The sequence below is a fragment of the Cheilinus undulatus genome, linkage group 12, assembly GCF_018320785.1.
Source record: "Cheilinus undulatus linkage group 12, ASM1832078v1, whole genome shotgun sequence".
In the NCBI taxonomy this organism is placed as follows: Eukaryota; Metazoa; Chordata; class Actinopteri; order Labriformes; family Labridae; genus Cheilinus; species Cheilinus undulatus.
In genome coordinates this window covers 41,154,374-41,177,851 of record NC_054876.1, presented here as the reverse complement: position 1 = coordinate 41,177,851, position 23,478 = coordinate 41,154,374, and the positions used below count along the sequence as shown (strand labels likewise).

Here is a 23,478-nt window from a genome sequence, read left to right as displayed (position 1 = left end):
GCTTCTTTTGAAGGCTGCTGTAGTGACGTCTGATGGCTGTGATTGAGAGAGAGAGATTTGTCTCAGCATGCCTTTTGATCCCTTTAATTTATTGCATTATTATGATAAATAAATAAAAACAGTCAGAGATGGAAATGGATCAGATAGACAAAGCAGCACAGCTAAGATTCCGTTTTATGCAGATGATGTTGTTGTTTCCGGAGCCGTTTGAAACACCAACCCTGAATCTCTGTGCTGCCTGCTCTTTGATGTTGCTGGTGTGTTTCCTCGCTGATATCTGGACAAGTGACTGACAGAAAAAGATAATCCCCGAAAACAACAAAGACGGAGGCCCCCGAGAGGGCGGAGGACTACCGTGATCTGTCAGGGACTCCTCCTAGTCAAAGCAGTGGCTGAAAACTGGCACCAGCCGGGCTGCAAAACAAACCAGCAGCTGCCTCGTCTGCTTCAGGCTTCACGTGCAGAAGAATTTACAGAGAACAGCTGGTGGGGTTGGATTTATTGGCTGTGAGGAGCAGCAGACGTGGAGAGAGAAAAAATGGACAAGTAATTGCTAATTTTAGTTCAAAAGAATCCAGAGCTATCTCTGCATTACTTTGGTAAATATTTCTTTGAAAAATGTTCATCTATTCCTCGACACATTAACACTTCTGCAGCTTTTACACCTTATGCTGGAAAGTTTAGCCCTTTCAAAACAGACATCTTACTTTTACTGTAATGCATTTGATTGGAATAAAAAGTTGTATTTATTCCCATTATTTGTGTAACATGAGTGCCCTCTGCTGGGGGATTAGCAGACTTGCTCATTGAAATGCATATCTTGTAGTCAGTCTGCAACATTCTGTCCCACTGGTAAGATTATTTATAAGTGACATTTCTGTGATGATCATTTATAATTGAGTGATTATGGGTTCACTGTATTGCTATGTTTTGGCTATAACTACATTGATCCAGTATTGATCTCTGTGGTGTAGCTTGTTAACAAACAGTTTGGGGCTTTGAGAGACCTAAAAGCTTCTGTTGTTATCAGAATAAATACCATACTAGTACAGGCAACTTTTTCCACTTCTTCTGAGGGGAGTATAGAAGCGTCCTACCTGTGGATAAAACCTTAAACCTGGCCTCCTTTATACCACTCTCTCTAATTACAGATGATAAATGACAGCAGAGCTGCCCTTAAGAGGAGTTGCTCATAGCCTTTATGAGAGCGTCTCTCCCTGGTGTTCTCTAACATGTGTGTATTGCGTTACAATGCTCTCCACAGGCGGAAATTAAAGTACAAGCAATCATGGAGCTGTCCCACACTGAGCTGCAGACACGTATACACCTGTGCACTTTTGCCTTTAGTATATTTATCCATTCTCCTCAGCGAGGCCTTGCTGCCCAGCTTTGATCGATGAGCCTGCGGATTGAAAGTGCGACTCCCCACAGTAATGACACTGTATTCTGTGGCAGGTCTGTAAATTCCACTCTGTGCAGGAGGCAGAGACAGAGTCTGGCAGAGTCACCCAGGGCTGTGCTTTCAAATGGCTCCCAAACCACTATTTCAGTCATTTAGTCGAGAAGAAAGAACCAGTCAGCCATGAAGGAAAGCTGAAGTAGCATTAGCGAAAAATCTCTTCTAATTAAATCTGTTTATAAAAATGCAGAGTGCCTGAAATAAGACATTTTCAGATGAGCATGCCATTCCAACATGTTTGCCCAAACAACAAGCACAAGCACAAAGACTTACCTGGAGAGGGGAGCTGAAAAGACAAAGAATGAAATAACCACCGCTGCATCATCACACTGACCCCACATGCATGCAACACTCACAGATGTAAAAAAAAGCCACTACTTCTGCCCTAAAATAAACACATAAAAACGCCCCACCCACCCACACCGAGCATAAATGAACACAGATAGAGATAGAAAAGGCGGCACACCAGGGAAGGTGGAATACCATAACAACACGTAGAACATATTGTTACACTATTCCACCCACCTTAACTGTGAACCCTTGGGTGTAGCTACTCCGTAGCCTTTGGAGTCCAAGTTTCCTCCCACTTTCATTGTGTCGCAGGGTTTTCTCTGCTCTGTGTACTCGTTCATGGTGGACTCCAACAGGAAGGCGTATTTCCCTTTGGACTTTCGGACCCGTGCCACGCCCTCAGCTGTGGTCTTTGTGAAGACTGTGGGCTCGGCGGACTTCATGTAGCCCCACATCTTCTCGTAGACGGCGATTTTTGACCGCTGTGGGGTTGTGAGGGAGGTGGAGGTTTAGAAGTAGATGTTGTATGAGAGACAGCAGAAATGCAAACAACAGGTAGGGAAACATGGAGCATCAGGTCAAAGTCTGCATTTTACCCAATTATGACTACAAACATTATTAATATAAAAGTTTTTTAAAAAATTGGGACACAGCCATTGTTTTGCAAGTCACAAATTAAGCCTCAAGTCTATTTTGTTGTGGTTGTTTTTATAAAACAAGATTTACTCTTTTAAATAGCTGTTAGTTCAGGGCCAGTAACCTGATGCATCAAATAGACCGATTCACATATTCATGGCATGGTATATGCTTCTTATCAATCTGGGCAACACTCCATAAAGAGCTCTATGCACGCATCACTTCCCGCAATTTCCACTGACGATGACTGCGCTGCACACTGAAGCACTGCAGGTTTGCTCTAACTGAAGGCGAGCAACCTTGCCCGATGGAAGCATGTCTAGAGTGCTGCACCGCGGCGCACAGCTCTGATCAGCAGGAAGATATCATGGGAGAACTGCGAGTTCACACAGGAATAGTATGTCAACAGTGGACTACTTTACTTTTGGGGTTAATTTATCATCCTTTCAGGTATAAGTCCATGATATTTTTGCTTCAGCCATCGGGTGAGTACATTAGGAACTTAAAAGGTTAATGTTTGCTTTAAAAATCTGTGGTTTTATGTAAAATTATTTGGCTAAAAGTCCTCAAAAGTTAAAGGTAACTTTTCCTTGCCATTGTAGCTCTGTGACCCACTGACCTCTCGGTGACCCTTTGCTCTCGCTGCAGGATGAGACGTAATGTTGATATAGTGATGATTTATGATTGACGGTCCATGCATTTTGTTGTATTTTGAAAGAACCGGATATTCTACGCTTGTGACTTCCTGTTTGAAGCTTTTTGACCGATGGGAATTTATGCGGTTTGGCAGCGTCCGGTGCTGAAAATAGACCTGCAGCATATCTCGAATGAAGCGGCACCCCAGAGACGTGCCGCTGCCGGACTGGAGTGCGGGCAGTGGAAATGCTCTGATAGACTGGAGAGGGGGCGATATGCACAGTATGATTTGCTGGAGGATTGTGATGTGGCCACTATATGTGGAATTTGGATGTTAAGCAGCTCCCAAACTTCCGGTCAAGAGATTGCAGAAGAGAACGGTGTATCACGGCTGATTCGTGGCGGTTTACTCACTGTTTGCATGAGTTACCCAAGCTGTCAATGACGAGTTAAATGAGGCTGAAGATGTTTGGATGCCATTATGATCAAAAGTAAACACAAACAACAATTCAAACAAACAAAAAAAACAAAAAAAGTGACGGATGAAAGCAGTATAGGATGGTTTAGATTCTGTTTTGGTTTAGCATGTATTGTTGGGCGTTGTTTACAGGAATGCAATACAACTAAACCACACCCATACCTAAGATTATGAAAAAAACCATGGGTGAATGCATGAATTTTTAATATTCAGTTATTGTCTTTTCCTTGAAAGTTCAGACTTACCTATGAAGACACCATGGCCATCAATAACAACTCATGAATCATGATGACTTCCTACACCATCAGTGTAGGAAGTCATTCATAAGATACTAATAATACATGTGCATCACTATCTCAGCATGAATTCCTGATTTTTCATGCATGACTTCATGATTCATTGATAATTTGTGGACATGAACATAAGTGTAATAAAAAAGTCTTTTCCTAACAGTTTATCATGAAAAGGAAAGGGGTGGGTCTGTTTAATATCCAAACCAATATGGTATTCTTACTGCTGTATTGTGATGTTATTATTGTCATGTTTATGTTAATAATACCATCGATTTCTATTATATATACAACAGCTACAACATTGCATTGCATTATTACTGCATAGTTTTTGCAGTGAATAAATGTCAAAGCTATACTGCTGTTAGGTGTTAATCAAACATTTGACAACATTTACTTTCATCTGAAATGACTGTGGCTTTTTAAGGTTGTATTTCTTCAACTATCTTTTATTTTATTTCTATCTCTTTAATTCATATTGAACTTTATTGGTTTTCTTATCTCCAAGCCCGTCTCTGTGTGAATTTCCTCTCTGGGATTGATTAGGTTTTATCTTATCTTTTTACATTCACCTTGATCACCGCCTAACTACTTCCGTCAGTGCAGCAGCGTGTAACTTCCTGAACCTGAAAACCCTTTGTGACAGAACTTCACCGAGGGTAGCGATTACGATTCGGCCAAATGGATGTGTGGAGACTGCAGGATTTTAATGAGTAAAATACAGAGTTTGGACCAAGACCTGAAAACTCCACAAAGTCCCCTTGAATACTGAGATGTGTGTAAAACATAAGAACATGATAATCTCTATGGAGTCATTATTGTTGCAAAACTCATAAGTGCATTTGAACATTTTGAGAATCTGACATTGAGTTTAGACTTGAATTTTTCTTCAAACTTTTCATTAAAAATGTTATTTGTGCTCAAAACTGCCTCCTTGTAGTTAGATGTTCTCTATTGGTGCTCAAAATGTCCTGCACTCATGCTCAACCCACTCTGTCATTCAGGCTGCCTCTGCTTGCTTGCGAAACTGCCACTCCCTTTTCTCTGCGTACAAAACTTTGTCTAAGCTAAACTTTGTCTATGTCTAACTCCCTATAACTCCAACTCAGTTACTCCCACAGACTTGAAAAGTCGACTAATTATTCAGCTTTTTTTATGCTGACTTTACCGTTGACCATCATTTACAGATTTTTGATAATTACTGTTAAGGCCTTTGCACATCAAGAATGACATGGATTAACGGCACAAAAATGAAAGTGATTCAGAGGCGTTTTCTATGAACATCAGAAGTGATTCAATTTCCAAATAAATTCAAAAAACAATGCTGAAACTCAAAACAAGCCAGTTAAACATCTGCTAAACACCTCACATATTGCTTGCGGGAACGCAGGCGTGCAGCTTCTGTGTGTGTGGCGTGTACGTCTGTGTGCCAGTGTGGCACAGTGGAGCGTTGGTTGTGTGCAGTGTTCCATGTTTTTCTGAAGGATTTCTCCTTCACTAAGTTGTGCCTCCTCTCTTCTCCTCATCTTCCTCATTTCTCTCTCTCAATTCCTCGTTGGGTGGAGCTAAGACATGAGGAAACGGCCGACACAAACAGAGGAAGGAGGAGTACCAAAATGTGAAATGTCCTTTTTTCTGTACCGTGTCATTTGCTGCGCTGCTCCCTCTTTTCAGCCACGTTGGCTAGGAGGAGGAGCCAGCTTTTCATTCATTCTACAAGTTAAATAAATAATTATAGTATGCACTTAAGGTTGGCTGCAAGGGGGGCTCACCTGCAGGGTTGCCAAGTCTGCAGTTTTCCTGTGGGATGGGGCTAGATTTAAGAGTGAGCAGAGTGTTTCAGCACAAACTCTGAGCACAAGGAGGCAGTTTAGAGAACAAACACAGAGTTTAGAAGAAAGTTTGAAAAATAATCTGATCCCAAAATCAACAAGTCGTGCTCTCAAAAAATAAAAACGCATTCTTGAGTTCTGCAACATTAATGACTCCATAGACTCCCTTCACCTGAGATTAGACCACTCACCCTGAAGAACTCTTTGGTGGAGCCAGAGTCCAGAGTGCCGTAGGCGATGTCGGTCTGTTTGGCCAGATCTTCGGCGCTCTCGATGGGGGAAACCATCCTCTCCACAGTGAGGAAGGCAGCAAGGTTAGCAGTGTAGGACGAGATGATGATGAGGGTGAAGAACCACCACACTCCACCCACGATTCGGCCCGATAATGATCTTTGAAAACCAGACAAGGGAGGGAGTGAGGTGGAGGAAAGAGGAGGGAAAGTTTGGAGGGAAGCAGAGAGAAATAAAAAAGGAAATTCCAGAAAGTAGAGGGGTGTCAGAGGTAAAATAAAGGTAAAGAGGAGGTGGGGTGAGAAAGAAAGACATAAAAAACATCCAGTCAGTGTTTGGTAATACAGTGAGAGAGTACAGACAATTAAAGAGGATGAAATATGGCTGTGTAAGCATGGAGCGACAAGCACCACAAGGTGGAGCTCTGACAACACTCAAACCTTTCAGAGCTTTTATTTACCCTTCATTAGAGCACTCATAAAACCCCTTGTGTTAACCAGCTTTCATGAAGGAAAGGTTGGCTACTCCTGTCCCCTCTCCCCCACCGTCCCCTTCCCCCTCCCCTCATCCTTTTGTTTATTGTGGTGAGATGAAAAAGGGCTGCGGGTCCCCCTGGCCGGCATCGCGGCAGGACTGTTCTTTTCTTGTTTGTTCGCTCAGGGGAGACAGATAGCCCGCTGCTCCGGAGCAGCAGAAGGTCGTGAGGAGAATCTTAAAGCATAAATGCTGCATTGAGGAGAACAAACATGATCTCCCCTCGGTGCAAATCAAACAGCAGAGGATACAAAACCCTCAGGCCTTCTTGTCAGATGGAGAGAGGGATGGGGGTATTAGAAAGGGAGGAGAAAGACATCTGAAACAGTCACTTAAAATCTAGGTGGGCTTTTTTACTGTCTTATTTACATTAATCCCATAAACGTTTCACATGGTCTTCCAAGTCTGTAGAAAGGTTGGGTGCAGCCTTAGTCCCACCTGATTCCATTCACAATAAAAGAAAAGTCACACTTCAATGCTGCCTAAAGCTTGAACCTGGAATTGGCAGTAAATCTGAATTTTCCAGACATATCAGAGTAAGACGGTATCATTTATATTGATATACTTTATCATATCACTGCAAAGAACTCCACACAGGGGCCTAGAAGTGATCTTTGCATAGAGAAATGCTATCACAATGCCAAAGTTTTGTGCTGTGTGTAGCCCCGTCAGCTGTTCAAACTGCAGAAAAACCAACAATCTGAGCTACTTTTGAAAGGAAAAAGCTCACAGTGAAACTGCTGCACACATGGATTAAAAGCCTCCATCTAAAGTCTGGAGTAGCAGAGTCAGACAACACTTACACATGGGCCATTTCCACCAAAGCAGTTTGTCATGGTTAACCCTGATGGCGCTCGTTTTTCCAAAGCCGATGTCCATCCAGACTTGCCTGCTTCTGGATCATTTAGTACGGCTTCATTTGGCTTTTTAAATGTGTACTCAAACAGGACCCAGCCCCTGTGATACATACATCAGAACTTGCTGGTACAGCCGGCCCACTGGTGAATCGCTCATTATTTTCGCCCACAAGGTTTATTTGTCAAACAGAATATCACCCTTTCATTTCAGAGCATGTTCATCACAAAACATGGAGAAAAGCTGTTAAAGAGGCATAACTAGTGTCTTAACTCAGCACAAAACTTCCAGACTCTTGCCTCCCTTCACCTACTAGTATGTTGAGTAGGTACCACTGGTGGACTCAGAAGAGGGTGCAGGAGGCCCTTTTGGATGCCCCTATGGTGCAGAAAACATGCTAAAGTGCCCCCAAGGGTGCATTCCCCGTGGACACAAAGTGCCCTTCCATAACCATGCTTCACTGATATACTCTTTAGAAGGAGGTATAATCTTCATTTTAAAGTGGGTATACTCTATGGTGAAAAAAATAAGTGGGTATATAACATATAACCGCGTATACCCTGCACTACAACACGGGTTTACATATAACTGAAGATGATCAAGACCCAGCTCAGGAGCAGTAGTGGGGAAGTTTGAAACCTGTTTTCCTTTGATCCACTTCTTCAAATGACGCCAACATTTGTGAGACACTTAAACATTACCACTGATATCTTCAAACACACGGTCAAAAAACTGACTTCCACTCTGATTCCAGCACCGTAAGTTTTTGTGCACTGTTGCGCCACCACATACAGCAAGTGCCCCAACATTTTCCCCTACCCCTCAAACGTCCTAAGTCCACAACTCCAAAAAGTAAAGTTATTGAAAGGATGATAATCTGTTTGGAATGTTTAGTAAAAAATGGGAAATTCTGTTATTCATTTTATTTAATTTAGGGGCATTTCTATAATAATTAAACATCAAATTACCATGATACCATAGCAGCATTTATAGAAGTCCTTGGCAGCCAGTGTTGGGTAATTTATTGTTTTAAATAAACAGGACACTGCCCAGAATGCACAATTGACAACATTTTGAAAAGTTAAAGGAACTGGTGAAAAGAGAGAGTTTCTCTCTGCCAGATCAAGCCACTATTTCAAATGTTGCCAATGTATTGTGCAACTCAGACATTTGGAAAAGTGGGAGGAAGTGGTGAAGAGACTGGGCTCCACTCCACTTTAACTAAGAGGACAACATTTGAAAACTAGGTGAAACTAGTGAGGTTTGAAGCCCTTTCTGATTACCACTTTCAATCATTTTTCCAAATGTTGCAAGCACACCTGTGCAACTTAGACAGCCTTAGGAAAAGTGGGTAGAAATTTCTCCTTGTCACCTCTGACCACTTTTCTGTAGATTACCTACATATTGTGCAATCATGAAAACATTTGGAAAACTGGACTGAAGCTTCTTGCCAGTTCTATGTACTTTTCAAAATATTACCAATTGTATTTGTGCAATTTGAACAACCTTTGGAAAGTGAGTGAATCTGTTGAAAAAAAAAAAAAACAGGGTTTCATTACAGTTTTTGTAACGTTGCAAACATTTATGTGAAATTAAGAAAAAATTCAGAAAAGTGTAAGAAGCAAAGTTTGAAACCCCTTTCCTTGCCTTTTCCACCCACTTCTCCAAAATGTTGCCTACTGTGCAATTTAGACTTTTGGAAAAGCTGATGGAACTTGTAAGAAGAGAGGGATGTGATCCACTTTTCCAAATGTTGCCAACATTTTTATGCAATGAATACAATATTCTGAAAAGTAGAGTGAATTGGCTAACACTGGAAAGTAGATGGATATGCCTGTTTCTGTGTTTCTCAGTGGTGAATCCATCTTGCAAAGCTCCTGTCTGAACCATTTGGGCCCGGTTAGTAAGTGACACACTTTCAGGCACGGCGGAGTCGTGACGTAAGCAAGCAGCAACAAGAGGCCGGTGCAGATATGGTGGAAGAGCTTAGCGTGGATGCTGCCACAGCGCCGGTTTGTTCAGAACTTGACAACATTTCTTCGTTAAAAGAACAGCAGCGAGTTGTTTTCTTTTCAAAAACGACAAAAGTCGTGTACTGACATGTCTACAGTCGTCATGGCTCACGTTATTCCTCAGTAGCTGCACATGCTTACTTGGTCGCGGCTACGTCACGTGTTGTGTTGCTCTGATTGGCCCATAAAGGTGTGACAGATGGAACGTTCATCCAATCACACTCCAAGTTTTATTCAAATCCTCTGCCCTTTCCCAAACGCTCAGTATTGAAGGTTTTCCAGATGGATGTGTGAAACAAATCCATCTGGCGTGTCAGAATTGACAAGGTTAAACCCTTTGTCCTCGCTTCTCTACCTACATCTCCAAAATGTTGCCAACATGATGTGCAATTTAGACATTTGGAAATGGAACATGTGAAGAGAAAGGGTTTTGATAAACTTTTTTAAATGTTGCCTATTTTCTGTGTATTTTAGACCACATCTGGGAAAATGTTCTCCGTGTCACTTCTCACTGCTCTTTGTAATATCGCCAACACATTGTGCAATTAAGAGAAAATCTGGAATAGTGGGTGGAAATGGTGAAGATAGAGTTTAGCTCTTTGCTAGTTCCATGTACTTCTTCAAATGTTGCCAATAGTTTTTGTGCAATTTAGACAAAGTTCAGAAAAGTGGGAGGAAGTTTGAAACCCTTTTTCCCTAGCATTTAGACAACATTTGGAAAAGCTGATGGAACTGGTGAAGAAAGAAGTTTTTCATCTACATTTTTTGTGCAATTTCGACACCTTTTTGAAACCTGGGTGGAACCTAGAAGGTTTAAACCCCCTTCTCCTTGTCATTTCCTACCCACTTTTCCAAATGTTGCCAGTATACTGTGCAATTTAGACAAGTCTTGGAAAAAAGTTGGTGAAACTGGGGAAGAGAGGAGATATTACTCCACACCATTACCACCAACTTTTACAAACGTCTGAATTGGCAACATTTGGAAAAGCAGGTGTTACCTTCGAGGTTTAAAACCTTTTCTCCTCAACACTTCCAGCCACTTTTTCAAATGTTGTCAACCTATTTGTACAATTTGACACTCTCCCTATTTTGGTTAAAAATATGATTGATTATGATGAAGTTTCTGCACTTTTGATACCACAGATGACTAAAATAATGAACATTTGATCATTTTAAACACATCATATTAAGGGGTATAGAAAATTTGACAACCTCAATATACAGAAATGTTGCCATTTTTTCATACAATTTAAATTAGAGGGATCAGCTTGCAATTTTTGGTAATTAAAAAGACAATTTGCCCATTATTGGATATTTAGGACTTTTACTTTTATTTTTGTGATGTCAACAGGTTTCAATGTGGTTTGATCTTTGCCAGAATCATGTCAAAGTTTAAAATTCAGTTATTGAGACAACCACGTCTTAACAGAAAAAATGTCAATAAATAAATTGTTAATTGCCATGTGGATACAAAAATGCGCTAATTTTTGCAGAAAACCATTAAGCTCTAGCTTGAACACTATCACTGCTGAATACTTTTATGAATTCTATTTTTAAAAATTTTAAAACTTGCAGGACCATCAACCCTACCACAGAATGGGTGAGGATACCTCTGTTTTCCTGGACGGTAGCGATCAAAGTGCCTGCAGGCGACTTCCAGCAGAGGAGTGCTGCAGTCGAGCATGCCTCCTCTGCACACACAGGAAGCTTTGCCCATGAAATAGACTTACTTGACGTATTAGCTCTGGATTTGAATACAAATGACTTCCTTCTCTTTTTTCTTCACCCCTCTCACCATTTTTCCGTCTCCTTGAGAGACGATTGAGTATTTCAGAGAGAATTTAAGTGTAAAATAATGACTGAAAAGGCAGGAGGAGGGAGGAGGTTGTGAATGATAAGATGTGAGGATGAGGTTTTGTCTCTCTTCTCTGCTGCCTCATTTTTACTCCATTTCCTTTCCCTACCTGAAGAAAAATTCTTTCACTCTCTCTTTCAGACGGTCTCCATCATTTCTCCCTCTTTGCTTTTTTTCCCCTCTGAATGCAGCAGAGGATTGTGGGAGTGTAATAATGGGCCCAGAGGAGGAGCGTCTCTGTGCAGTGTGTTTGCTGGCTGATACCACTGACTTTGATCCACAGTGACACACTGCTGTGTCTTGATGGGGCTGCAGTAAACAGAGGAGACGGGGGAGAGAGGGGAGGGAGGCTTAGTGCGGGGAGTTTGGGTGATTGTAAGGCCACGTCTGTATTTCCAGTTCTAGCTCTTTGTCATTAACCTCTCAATGATATAACAGAGACAATTAAGATTAGACTCAAATGCGGATGGTATTTAGACAAAACACCATGAACAGGGCTGGGAGGGACACGCCCCTTTCTACTGTCCCTTATCAGCCACATCAGTCAGTCCATGCTGCTCTTCAGATTTGATTATGGCTATAACTATTAAAGGTAGACCTTCCACAAGCTACCCATGAGTGAAATGATGGTATATGGTCATGTAGAGGTCAGATGCAGGTATGTTAACATGGTTTTAAGAAAGGCATGGTTATCTGTGATTTGGGGAAACAGCACTGCAACACCCAAGTTAACGTTGGCAGAAAAAGTGCACTGTAACTTTTGAGCCAGTAGAATATTTTCAAAAGAATACAGCTGCAGTAGACAGTTTCAAACAGTAGAGGGCAGTTGCTATGCACATTTTTAACACGAAATTTAGTATCCCCATATTCATGGGTTTTCATCCGAAAAAGTAGTCTAAAGGTTTTATTACTCTTTAAGATAGAAGTACCGCCTGAAAGTTAAATGCCTCCATGAGTAATACAACTACCTGACTGTGGGGGGGTCTAGAAGAAGGGCTGGGTCGGATGTGGGGTTGTGTGATTGGTATAAATCTTAAAACTGGGACAGTCAATCACTCAATCTCTGTTTGTATAGCACCAAAGTTATCTCAAGGCATTTTACAAAAAGGGCAGGTCAAGACCAAACCCTCCATTGTGGCCTATTATAACAGACCAGCGTTAATCATTAATACTATAATCAACCCTATCATAATAAAGACCAGCATTAATTCATTATTATTAAATATAGCAGTGAAGAAGTATTGCTCTTGTCTTCAATGAAACTGTTCTAGTAACGATTAGAGAAGTACGAATAATGTTAAAAGATGAAGCAATGATTATTATAGTACAAGCATCAGCAAAATAATGGCGGTGAAGAGAAAGATGTATAAATTATAACTATTAGACTATTGGTAGAATAAAGATGTTAACACAACAATGATTTATTTCCTTTCACTTCAGATGTAGATTTGAAGTTTTTAGAGTTTTAATTACTGAAACATTGTAATGCACTTCACATAATTCTGATTGCTGTATTGGACACCTTTGGATGGAGGATGGAGCAGAGACAAATACAGGGTTGAGGGACACTATTTGATGAGAATCAGCACACTGCCCTTTCCAGTCCAACCCTTGCAACAGGTGAAAAGGCCCTAACTCAGTGGATAACTTCACCCATGGTGAGACATTAAAAAAACAAACAATCCACAATCTACCAGAAAGAAGAGCTAAGAAATCCCAGAATTGATTACCACCTTAATAGGTATAAATATATCTAAATTAAAAAAACAACAACCTTTAAACATATCAACACTTAAACATTGGGGGTTGAAATCAACTCTGAAATGTTTATCGCCAAGAAAAAAAAAACACTCCGGTTTTTGCTGTGAGTCCAGGGTAAAATGTTACGGCTACATGACCCTTCAAATTGAGATTTTCAAAAGCATACTCCAAACATTTTTTCCCCAAATACCCTGTCAATCTAACCCGACACACCAGAAAAATGTGTTTCCCAAATCCATCTGGGAAACCTTTCATAGACGTCGTTTCAGAAAGGGCAGAGCCTTTACAAAAAACTCAGAGAAACGAGTGAATCCATCTGCTCTGCAAGGTTACTGTCAATCTACATCAAGATTTGAAATCAAATGAAACAATCAAATCCTGATTCAATGTTGTTTTTTTGCATTATGGTAGTTTTGATTGCAGACAAGCTGTTAAAAAATTCACTCTCAAATTCACTCACTGGTTAAATGTCCAGTATTGTTGTCTATCAGGAACTTGTAGTTGTCTCCTTTCTAAGTGGAAGAATTCACACATACCCTATGTAACTCTTTTTCAAGGGCTAAGGAGACCCTCGCAATTGAGTGGTGGGGGTAAAAACAGAACTAGTACTAAGCCCATATGTAGGTTTGGGCCAAATTTGACAAAAAAAAGTCTTGAAATGTTGTGCTTACCAAATCTGAAGTTACTGGCTCAGGTCCAGGCGCTAATCTGTCTTCATGCTCTACAGGATACGTCTCACAACACTTACTTTTGTTTGTGCTTTTAAAAATAAAGGGATTAAATTGTTGGACAAAGCTCATACTAACCACTGCTTTAACTATCAACCAGAACTTAAGTTTTCAACAGCCACTTCATCAGAAAGACTCAGCTCAGCTGCCAGCCAAAGAAGAAAAACGTGAGACCTTGAGATAGTTCAGTGGAGCAGATGTTAACTTCAGGACACTGTTGTCTCAGTATAAATGGTAATAAATTCGCCCATATGTTGGTCCAATCACCATAAACTCACCGCCACATGTTGAAACCACTGCCTTGTGTTTAAGCTCTGTGGCTTTCAAGGACTGTGAATGAGATGTATTTCAAGTATTACATGTTTTTACGATTGCTCATAAGTGATTTTCTTAAACACAAAACCCTGCAAAAGTTCCAGTGCGGCTGGATTTTGTACCAAACATTGGGGAGAACTTGACTGTAATGATGTAGGAGCTCAGCGTTCCCACGAGTGAAGAAAACAAGAGAAGCAGACGGGAAGTATTAAAGGGAATAAAGAGGAAACAAAACAGAAATTGGCTCCAGTGTTGGAGGATTCTTCACTGCAGTCCAGGAGGCCTCAGGGTATACAGAATACTAAATGTAGAACATAAAAAGAGAATAGCTTCAGCAATTATACAGCAATTAGTCAGCAATTTTCCCTCACTGATTACATTGAATTAATTGTATTTTTTTAGATAAGATATGATCTGAAAAAGTTTGGCAAGATTTACATGTTGGCTGGGTGGCATTTCTTCACTTATCTGTAACAACTTCTGTTATTTATCTTGACTCAGAAAAGAGCTGAACACAGATCAAAGTTATCAGGAATATGTGGGAGTCTCAGCAGAACACGTCAGTTTTATTCTCTGATTTAACCTCATAGAGCAAAGACTGTGTGAGAAAAATACTTATGATGCCAACTTCATTTCACATGGACTTTAAAGCTTCCACTGTGAATCTATTTTAGCAACCGCTGTGGACAAAGTGGGGCGTCTTTTTCCTTTGCTTATCCTGTTTTTTACATGTGATCAACATCCCCATCCTGCTTGCTTTAAATTTTCTGAATGTGTCAGTAGATATAGCACTGGCTTTGCCCACCCTAATGCATGATTTAGTCTAACATACAGTAGTTTGAAGTGTTTCAAAATCTCAGAAATTGGAAATGAATACATAAGATAGTTAGGTTACATCAGGGACGAAGCAAAGGAAGGTCCAAGGGGCTGTTCCCCAGAAATCTTTTGATTATCAGGAATTTGTTTGCACTATATTTACACAATTTTAAGAACAATTTCAATTTTAAATGCCAACAAATATACACATCATTTGGGCATGAATGAAGCAATTCATCATAAAAACAAACTTCAGTGCTTATCAGTTCTTAAAGACCCTGTAAAGTGAAATCTAAAGTCTTTGTCTTAACTCTCTAGATATGTTGAAATATGGTTGCAGTAAACATGTGAAAACACTGAGATCTACATGTGACTGAATTCTGGATTTAGACCATTAGAAAGTTTTTCACCTCTTTCCTGGCTTGGTTTCATGTGGGCGGGGCCAATATGTGGGCTCATGATGTCACGAGCCCACAGTAGGGAATGACCCCACCCCTCTAACACTACAATATAAAATCACAGAGCAGTTCATCTCAGTCCAGTCTGTTGTTAGCTGATGTCACTGCCTTTACTGGAAGTTAACAGTCAGTTAAATCCTGCTCTTCTGTTCATTGTGAGGTCAATTTGCCAAATCTATCAGCAACAGTGGTCTATGGACAATTTAAAGTATCATAACAGAGATTTGAGCCTGAAAACAGACTGTCTCCTCTTCTAAGGTCAACAAAAGTTTAAGAGACCAGTGTTAATTTGGTTGACTAAAACTATGACAAAAATGTTTGTCAACAGCCCTTTTTTCCATGACAAAAACTAGACTTAGACTAAAGAAATAGATCTGTGATAGCTAAAACTGACAAAAACTAGTTTTTATTTTCATCAAGATGACTAAAACTAGACTAAAATGTAATGTAGATTTCAAAATCCATATGTTTCCACAGTGGGTAAATCTGTCAAAAAAAAAAACAAAAAAACAATGCAGCTGTATCTATTCTGCCTCTCAGCTGTAGAAAGCAGGGACCCCAGGTTTGGCAGCGTGCATAAAACACACTACCATGACTTGGGACCAGGTTTAGGCAAAAAAAAAACAAATGCTTCTAGACATGTGCTGCCTGACTAACCCAGGAAGCACCTTTTGAGCAGAGCCTTCTCTGTCAAGTAAAACTACGTCCATTTGGCAATAAAATGGTAAAATGTAAGACGAAAGTGTTCCTGACTAAAACTCCTTTTTCATATGCCACTGTACTTAAAGGTAGCTCAAGATTGTTTTCTTTTTGTCACATTTTGAGCATCTGACAGAACCATAAACAATTTAAATCTATTGCAGTTTGCGCTTCTCAATGTAAAAATTGTTTCCTGCAACCAATTCAGAGTTTTCACAGGGACATTACATCTGCAAACAACCTATACTGAATTACAATATCATTGACACCCCTTTTTTAAACAAAAATGTGATTATTAAATCAGTTGCATGCGTTAAAGGCCACCAGACTACATTGCCAGTAGATATTATGCTAAATAATCCAACAGTTTTCAGATTTATGATACTTTTGGTACAAAAACCAAGCATATTTCCTGTCTCCATTCTGAAAAGAGATTAAGGTAACTTATCAGGGGAAAAGACAGATAATGATGTCCCTAAACATCTCTGAAAGACCTCTAGAATATCCTAGTTTGATGTGATGGTGCAGACATAGAATTATGTTTTAATATTTCATTCAATTACATCTTTTCAAAGAGTTAAATCAAACAGCATATAGAGTGTACATGTGATAACTCTCACACGGTGTTATATAGCCTAAAGATCTCAGTATGAAGCCACTAAAGGGGAAGAAAGACTGCAGAGTGATGTTCATGTGATAAAGTGACAATTCAAAGAAATAAGGGGACACAGAGATAGAGGAAATCTTCTCGTCAGGATTAAAAGACAATATGGTTCATGTGAGCATCAGTGACCAGGCTGAAAAAAACCCTCCTGCCACTCTGTGATGGAGGACACAAACTTTAATGCGCTCACGCTCCTCACTTCCTTCTTTCATTCCCTTTGATGTGAAAAATTGAATAAAAAGCTGCTGTCAGAGATAATTTGCTGCTGAGTTTGTTTTTCACCCCGTAGGATTTATGGGAATGTTTATGAGACAGACGGGGAGAAAGGAGGTCGAGGAATACGACACAATGTGGTGGAGGTAAAGAAGTGAAGGACTCTGGGAAAGAAGGGGCACTCCGACCTTGAGCAGCATCTAAATAAATGAGTAGGTGCTGGTCTGCTCCCAGGGTGATACCTGGGGCGAGACCATGCTTTTTCATTTATTCATAGCAGGAAAACTGTCACTCCAGATTCTTCCTTTTTCTGCTTTCAGCCTCCCTCTTCACCTCAGCAGCAGACCGGATACACAGACTGTATAAAAAGATGGACGACAGTTACTCAACACTGAAGCCTAAACATCTGGAGTGCCTCCCACTGACTGTTCGAAGCTTGCAGCGTTAACCAGGAAGTGCTCTTTTTAACAGCTTTTCTCTATCATTATGTAAAAAAACATCTATGACACAAATCAGGGCTTTATTGTTTACGATACACTTTATGCAGTGCAGTTTTTATTGATTGTAGTTCTACATTCAAAATGAGCCGTGAAAGTGGACAAATCTGAGCAGTGCATCTAGTTTCTACTCGACCTGAAAAGGGCCTATATGGGCAGCAGTATTACAGAGGTTGGAGGGTAGGGGGGTGGAGTTGCGCCTCATGGGAGAGATCCTTTGCAATCAAACTCAGAGAATAATCCTTGCCCACCATGGGTAAACAGCACAAAACATGAATGCGATACAGCAGCTTTGTTGTGGCAGTTGCTGGGAAAAGACACGTCCCATTACAACAATAAAAATGAAAAATTTCTCAGGAAATTCAAAAATTTTCTAAAAGGGATCTGGCTGTAGACTGTAGCTCTCAGACTTTCCACAGTGCAGACCATACTGTGAGTCACCATCTCCGTCTGAACAGAAATACACAGCAAAACTTTCAAAATAAAACTGGATTAAACTTTAGTTTGGGTTGAAATAAGGCTTAGGATACCAAAAGTTAAAAATCTGACCTGCACAAACTAAAAAATGTTTAATACGGCTGAGTAAACTATTGCCGGCCTTACACCGCAAGACTTTGTTAAAACTCTTAAAAGACACTAAAAGACTGACATCTGAGACCCTCTCACATCTAAAGACAATCTGTCAGCAGTGCTGTTCATTTTTTTTTTGTCTCAGGCCCCGTCCACATGGAGAGAGCGGAGGTTTTTTTGTCATATCTGCATTTCATCCACATGGAAACAATGTTTTGAGAGGCCATAAATGATACTTTTTGAAACCGGGTCCCAGAGTGAACAAGTCTCTAAATGCTTAATGTTTCATCTCCATGTGGACAGCCAAACGCATCTTTCCTGAAATGATAACGTCACACATAGCGTAGCCCACTTACACCGCATGCACGGTTCGAACCAAAACAACAATGGCGGGTTACAGGGTTATGTTCATGCTGCAGAAGCTACTGAGCTTATTATTGCTTTTACAGCAACATCTGATGCTCCTTTATTACCACTGAGAACAGCATACACCAGATGTTCTTCAATCCACCACGGAGAACAACCAGAAGGGCAACCAGGAGAATGTTTTGGGCAGTTTTTCAAAATCTTCTGTCTTTTGGTGCATTTCCGTGGTAGCGTCACACCTCCACTTACAGGCTTGGCCTATATGCTACAGCGTTTCAGTGTTTTCAGTGGTTCCATGCTTATGCGGACATTTCCTGAAACGATCCCGTATAGTAACCTATAATTATGTAACATTACGACACATGAAGCAAATACTCGGAACTACGTTCTTGAGTAAACCACTTTTACCGCTTTTGAAATCACTCCGCCCAGCAGCCGTGTCTGGAGTGTAGTTCTAGCTTTGCATTTGCCTCTAAAGCAACTCCGTCTCGTAATGTTCCATCATTATTTCATGGTGTGGTGAATGGTCAGGTCACAACTTGTCCACAAGAGCGTTTTGGAGTTGTTGGATTGTGTATTTGATGAGTTTGATGAGGGAAAGCTGGAAATACCATACGTCTCCGCAGCGTTAGCTGAGCAGCTCACATCTCAGCCCTGCTGATCTAAAAACAGTTTGCACCAACAACTAAAGGTAACGAAGCTACTCCTAAGACCATAGCAATTATGGCAATGGCTGAATTTGCCAAAATGTTGAAGTATCCCTTTAAGTTTCATGTATTAAGAAAAAAGATTTGTAGGAGCCATCAGCTGCCTTTATCTGAGACTGTATTATGTTAACAGTTCATCACTAATAAAAATGCTGAACTAAAGAGTCAATAATCCTATAAAGACGTTATCAACACAAGTCTGCTACATGACTGTTAATCTGTAGCTCTCCTACTCTTCCTTTGTTTTTTGACCAAAAACAGCAGAGGGGTGATTTTGAGACCACTTTGTTATATGGATGGAAAATGTACATTAAAATATACAGCACATTACCCAGAATTCACCGGGAGCAAAGGACAAAACACTGACATTTTGAGATCAGGCTAAAGGGCCAATAGCTATCTGCAACATGAGGCTGTTTTAAATAAAAAGCCCAGTTCTTAAAGGAAATTATAGCCCAAGACCACTCACTCTTTGAGAATTTACATACTTTAAGCCGTCATGATCCCTCTCACTGATGTCTATCTGCTGGCTCAAATGGCAGCTGAGAGGGCCTTAAGTGGTGATGTACCATCAAAGATAATCCAGGCTCTCAAAGATTGGGTTTTCTGCAGATCCCATTGACCTGTGTGCTCCAGATAAAATCTCTCTATTAGCTCCATATGACGGCTGTTAACCCTGAAGAAAGTTTCTCTGTTTTATCGTACTTGAAACTGCACTTTTATGATCACATTTTAACCACTGCTAAATATTTACTTTAATTAACCTGTCTAAATACTTCCTACAGACCTCATAAATCCCTGAAACTTTATGTCACATCTTGATTTTTTTCACAAAAAGGCTTTAAATTTGTTGAAGTTAGTATTTTGTTGGTAAATGTGGGGCTTTTTTAAATCAAAAAGCACTTTTTGAAATGTTGACATTCCATCAGTTTTTAAGTAATCTGTTGTTTAAAGTTTGTCCTTTTTTTATCTATTGAAAGAAGGCACTGGCTAATTGTTGCACCTTATGAATGTAATTGGTAGCGTTTAGTAGAATAGTAAAATAAAGCCCTACTGTACATTTACAAACACTGACAGTCAGTGTTAAAACTACATGTTAGGATATGGCATATTAAACCTGAATAAAAGGGGTTAGAAGTGCAACTCTTTTCTCTGTTTACATTAAGTTTAAATCTAGGAGTCATACCATTCGACACTGAGTGCCTCTGTTTGTTTAATTTTCAGCTAAAAATGAGCATTATTTCCTCTGTTAGGATGCACTGAGATAAAATAAGGCGCTTGGAGATGAAAGTTAAAGCAGGAAATGTGTAATTGCTGCTAACATCACCTTTATTTTCCCGTCTTTTCTTCCATCTTTGATCTCGCCTTGTAAAACACAACCAAGTTTTACCCCTTCAGGCCTCTACACAGGGTTTAAATGAAGCAATCTTTAGTGTAGCTGAGCATAATACAGATTCACTCATAGTATTAAGAGTTCACAAGCACAGGCAGGCCGTAGCAGGGAAACACAAACAAGAATTTCACTGGCTGCTGGAGATGTTTGTTTTGGGTGAAAGCTACACACTCAGCAACTGCTACAGCAATATCAAAGCAGGAAACGCTAAATTGGCTCTTGACTTTGAAGCTGGAGCAACACTGTACATACAGAGGCAATCAGAGCCTCCAGCAATGCTTATAATTTGCAGGAATAGAGCGACAGATCAGCCGAGTGTGACGAAGGACAAGCCCTGCTGACATAAGCAATAAGCGGTGCGGCAGAACCGCCGTGTGTCAGCTGGATAACAGAAGCTAATTGGCATTGAATGAATTAATAGAATAATGGAATCTTGCAGATAGAGACCACTTGAAAGTCATTTCTCTTTTTCAAACGTAGCTTTTGTTGGCCCAAATCCACAGCTCGAATTAAAAGTTACGCTTCGTCTGTAGCCATGAGGAAATTCGCCATCAGTATTCACGCTCTCCGGGCTAATCAGGACTAATCAGGCCAATCACAGTGCTCTCATTAGCTCGCCGACGATGTGGCAACCATGACTCAGCAGAGGAGACAAAGATAATCCATCTGAAGCGATGAGATGGAAATGACTGACAACACCTGCACCAGCCGTGACCGATTAAACCTCCAGACGGCTGCTGGGATATTTATATTGATGTTTAGAGATGCAGCGACGTGACATCCTGCCGTCTCTGGAGAAATAAACAGAAAAACCGACGCCTCATTCATCCGAGATTTGTAGTCAATTAAAAAGACTATCATGTCACCGTTTCATTTAAGCTCCACTCTTCTTCTGTTTCCACGGAGACATTGCCATAGGAGAGCGGGATATTAATCACTGAATTAATTATTATGGGCTGCCTTGAGGGAGCAAAAGGGGGTATTAACCCTTATTAACAGAATGAGAGAGGGGGAGATGAGGGCGGTCTGTGCTATTTTCACCTCTGCGCTTCCTGTTGGATCTCTGCCATGAAATGAAAAAAAGTTATAATAAGAAAGACGGAGAAAAAGCTAGAAACGGAAAGTGGATTAAATGAGTGGAAATTAAAAATGGGAGGATCAGGGGGCTGAATGCACATGAAAAATACTTTTATTTCTACATGAGCCAACCAAATGACTACCACATTTAACCATTTGTTATTTAAGAAAAGGTTAGTTTGATTTAATAAATCAATCCTGGTCGATATAATTTGACATAAACCTCTTAAATGTTAAAATGAAAACAAATTTCTACCAAGTGCAGTGAATGTGTCTCGAGTGACTGTAGTACAGGGGTCATCAAGTACATCTGCAAAAGGGCCAGATTTAGTCTCAACAGAAACTCTGGGGGCCAGACTTTAAAATACACAAAAATGAAATAAATATTTTGGTCTGATTGAAATATTATGGCAGTGGTATTTTCATTTTCCTTACAGGATATTTTCAGTCATTACCAGTACGATCTATCCCTATTATCTATAATGCAGCAGGACACAAGGAGACAGGCCTGACAACAGGATTGGCTGGACCCCTGAAAATCCAAGAGAATGGGCCCTCCCTAATTGTCATTTAGCACCAATATTAACCCATTTTGACACTTTTAACCCATTTTTGATACTTTTTGCCTATTTAACCAATTGTTGCATAATTTTAACCCCTTTTAAACCACGTTTCCTGCATGTTTTATCCCCTTTGTGCCACTCTATTATCAATTTTTGCCACTTTTATTTAATTTTTGCCCCTTGTAAACTCCTTTTCTTTACTTTCTTGCACTATTTTTTGTCATTTGTAACCAATTTTTGATACCTTTTGCCCCTTTTTCCTCCTTTACTTTTTTTGGACACATTTTAACCTCTTTTCACAACTTTTTTCTGCCAATTTTTGCAGCACTTCTGCCAGCCTTAACCATTTTTAAAATAACAAATTTTGACAGTAAATTTCTGTAAAGACAGATCAAAATGTTAGTCATTCTAAAACTATTTCAATGTTAATTGTCTGTGGGATAGATTTAACAGCTGTAGACATTTAAAGCAAAAGACACTCTTAAAATCTTCTTTTCTTCCTTTTCTGAATTTAATGATCTTTCGGGGGCTGGACAGGAAGCTTTGGGGGGCCTGATGTGGCTTGGGCCACCAGTTGATTATCAGTGCTGTAGTAGAAAGACACCTGTGTCTGGAAGCAACAGTCACTGGTGAATCAGTATTCCTTGCTACCATTACACCATGGAGACAAAATAACACTCCAAGCAGCTCAGAGAAAAGTTAAGTCAGGGGATGGATACAAAGAAATTCAAAGAACTGAACATCCTCCTAAATTCAGTTAAATCCATCATCAAGAAATGGAAGGAATACAGCACGTGTAAATCTGCCAAGATCACGCCGTCCTCACAAACTGAGTGACCGTGCAAGATAAACTAGTGACAGAGGCCACCAAGACACCTATGACTACTCTGAGGGAGTTACAAGCTTCAGCAGCTGAGATGGGAGAGACTGGTTCTACCAGTCAGAGTTTTATGGGAAAGTTATTTGGTCTGATGAGACCAAAATGGTGCTTTCTGGCTATCAAACAAGATGCTATGTTTGGCCCAAAAACAATCAAACACACCATCCCCACTGTGGAGCACAGTGGTGGCAGCATCATGCTGCGGGAATGCTTCTTAGCCCTGGAAGGCTTGTAAAGGTAGAGTGTTAAACAAATGCAGAAAAAAGGAACTCCTAAAGGACAATCTTATTCAGTCTTAAAGCGAACAACAACTTGGAAGAAAATGTATTCTCTGGCAAGACAAAGACAATAAACTGAATGTTCTGGAGTGGCCGAATCAAAACCAAATCCTCAATGCAATGGAGAATCTGTGGCTGGGATTTAAATGGGCTGTTCATGCCTGAAGAATGGAGCAAAATTTCAGCATCCAGATGTGCAACCTGATTTAGACCTATTCATCTAGACTTAATGCTGTGATTGCAATCAAAGGTGCAACTATGAAATAAAATAAATTGAATTGGAGGTGGTGAATAAAACAAGTGCACATAAAACAAACAAACAAACAAAAAAAATGTATTAAGTGCCTTTCATTTGGAGTGGCAGGTTGGCGTGGGGGCAGGGTT

The 23,478-nt window shown here is 40.2% G+C and overlaps 1 protein-coding gene across 1 annotated transcript in view; it reads right to left on the bottom strand.

Annotated features, from left to right (window-relative positions):
* Positions 1 to 23,478, bottom strand: part of gria4b (glutamate receptor, ionotropic, AMPA 4b) — a 250,881-nt gene that overhangs the window by 16,505 nt on the left and 210,898 nt on the right. Inside the window, exons 12-13 of the mRNA XM_041800842.1 lie at positions 5,814 to 6,012; positions 1,985 to 2,232 (exon numbers count right to left, since the gene is read on the bottom strand). Coding sequence (XP_041656776.1) covers positions 1,985 to 2,232; positions 5,814 to 6,012 — 447 coding nt within the window. The remainder of the gene's footprint in view (positions 1 to 1,984; positions 2,233 to 5,813; positions 6,013 to 23,478) is intronic.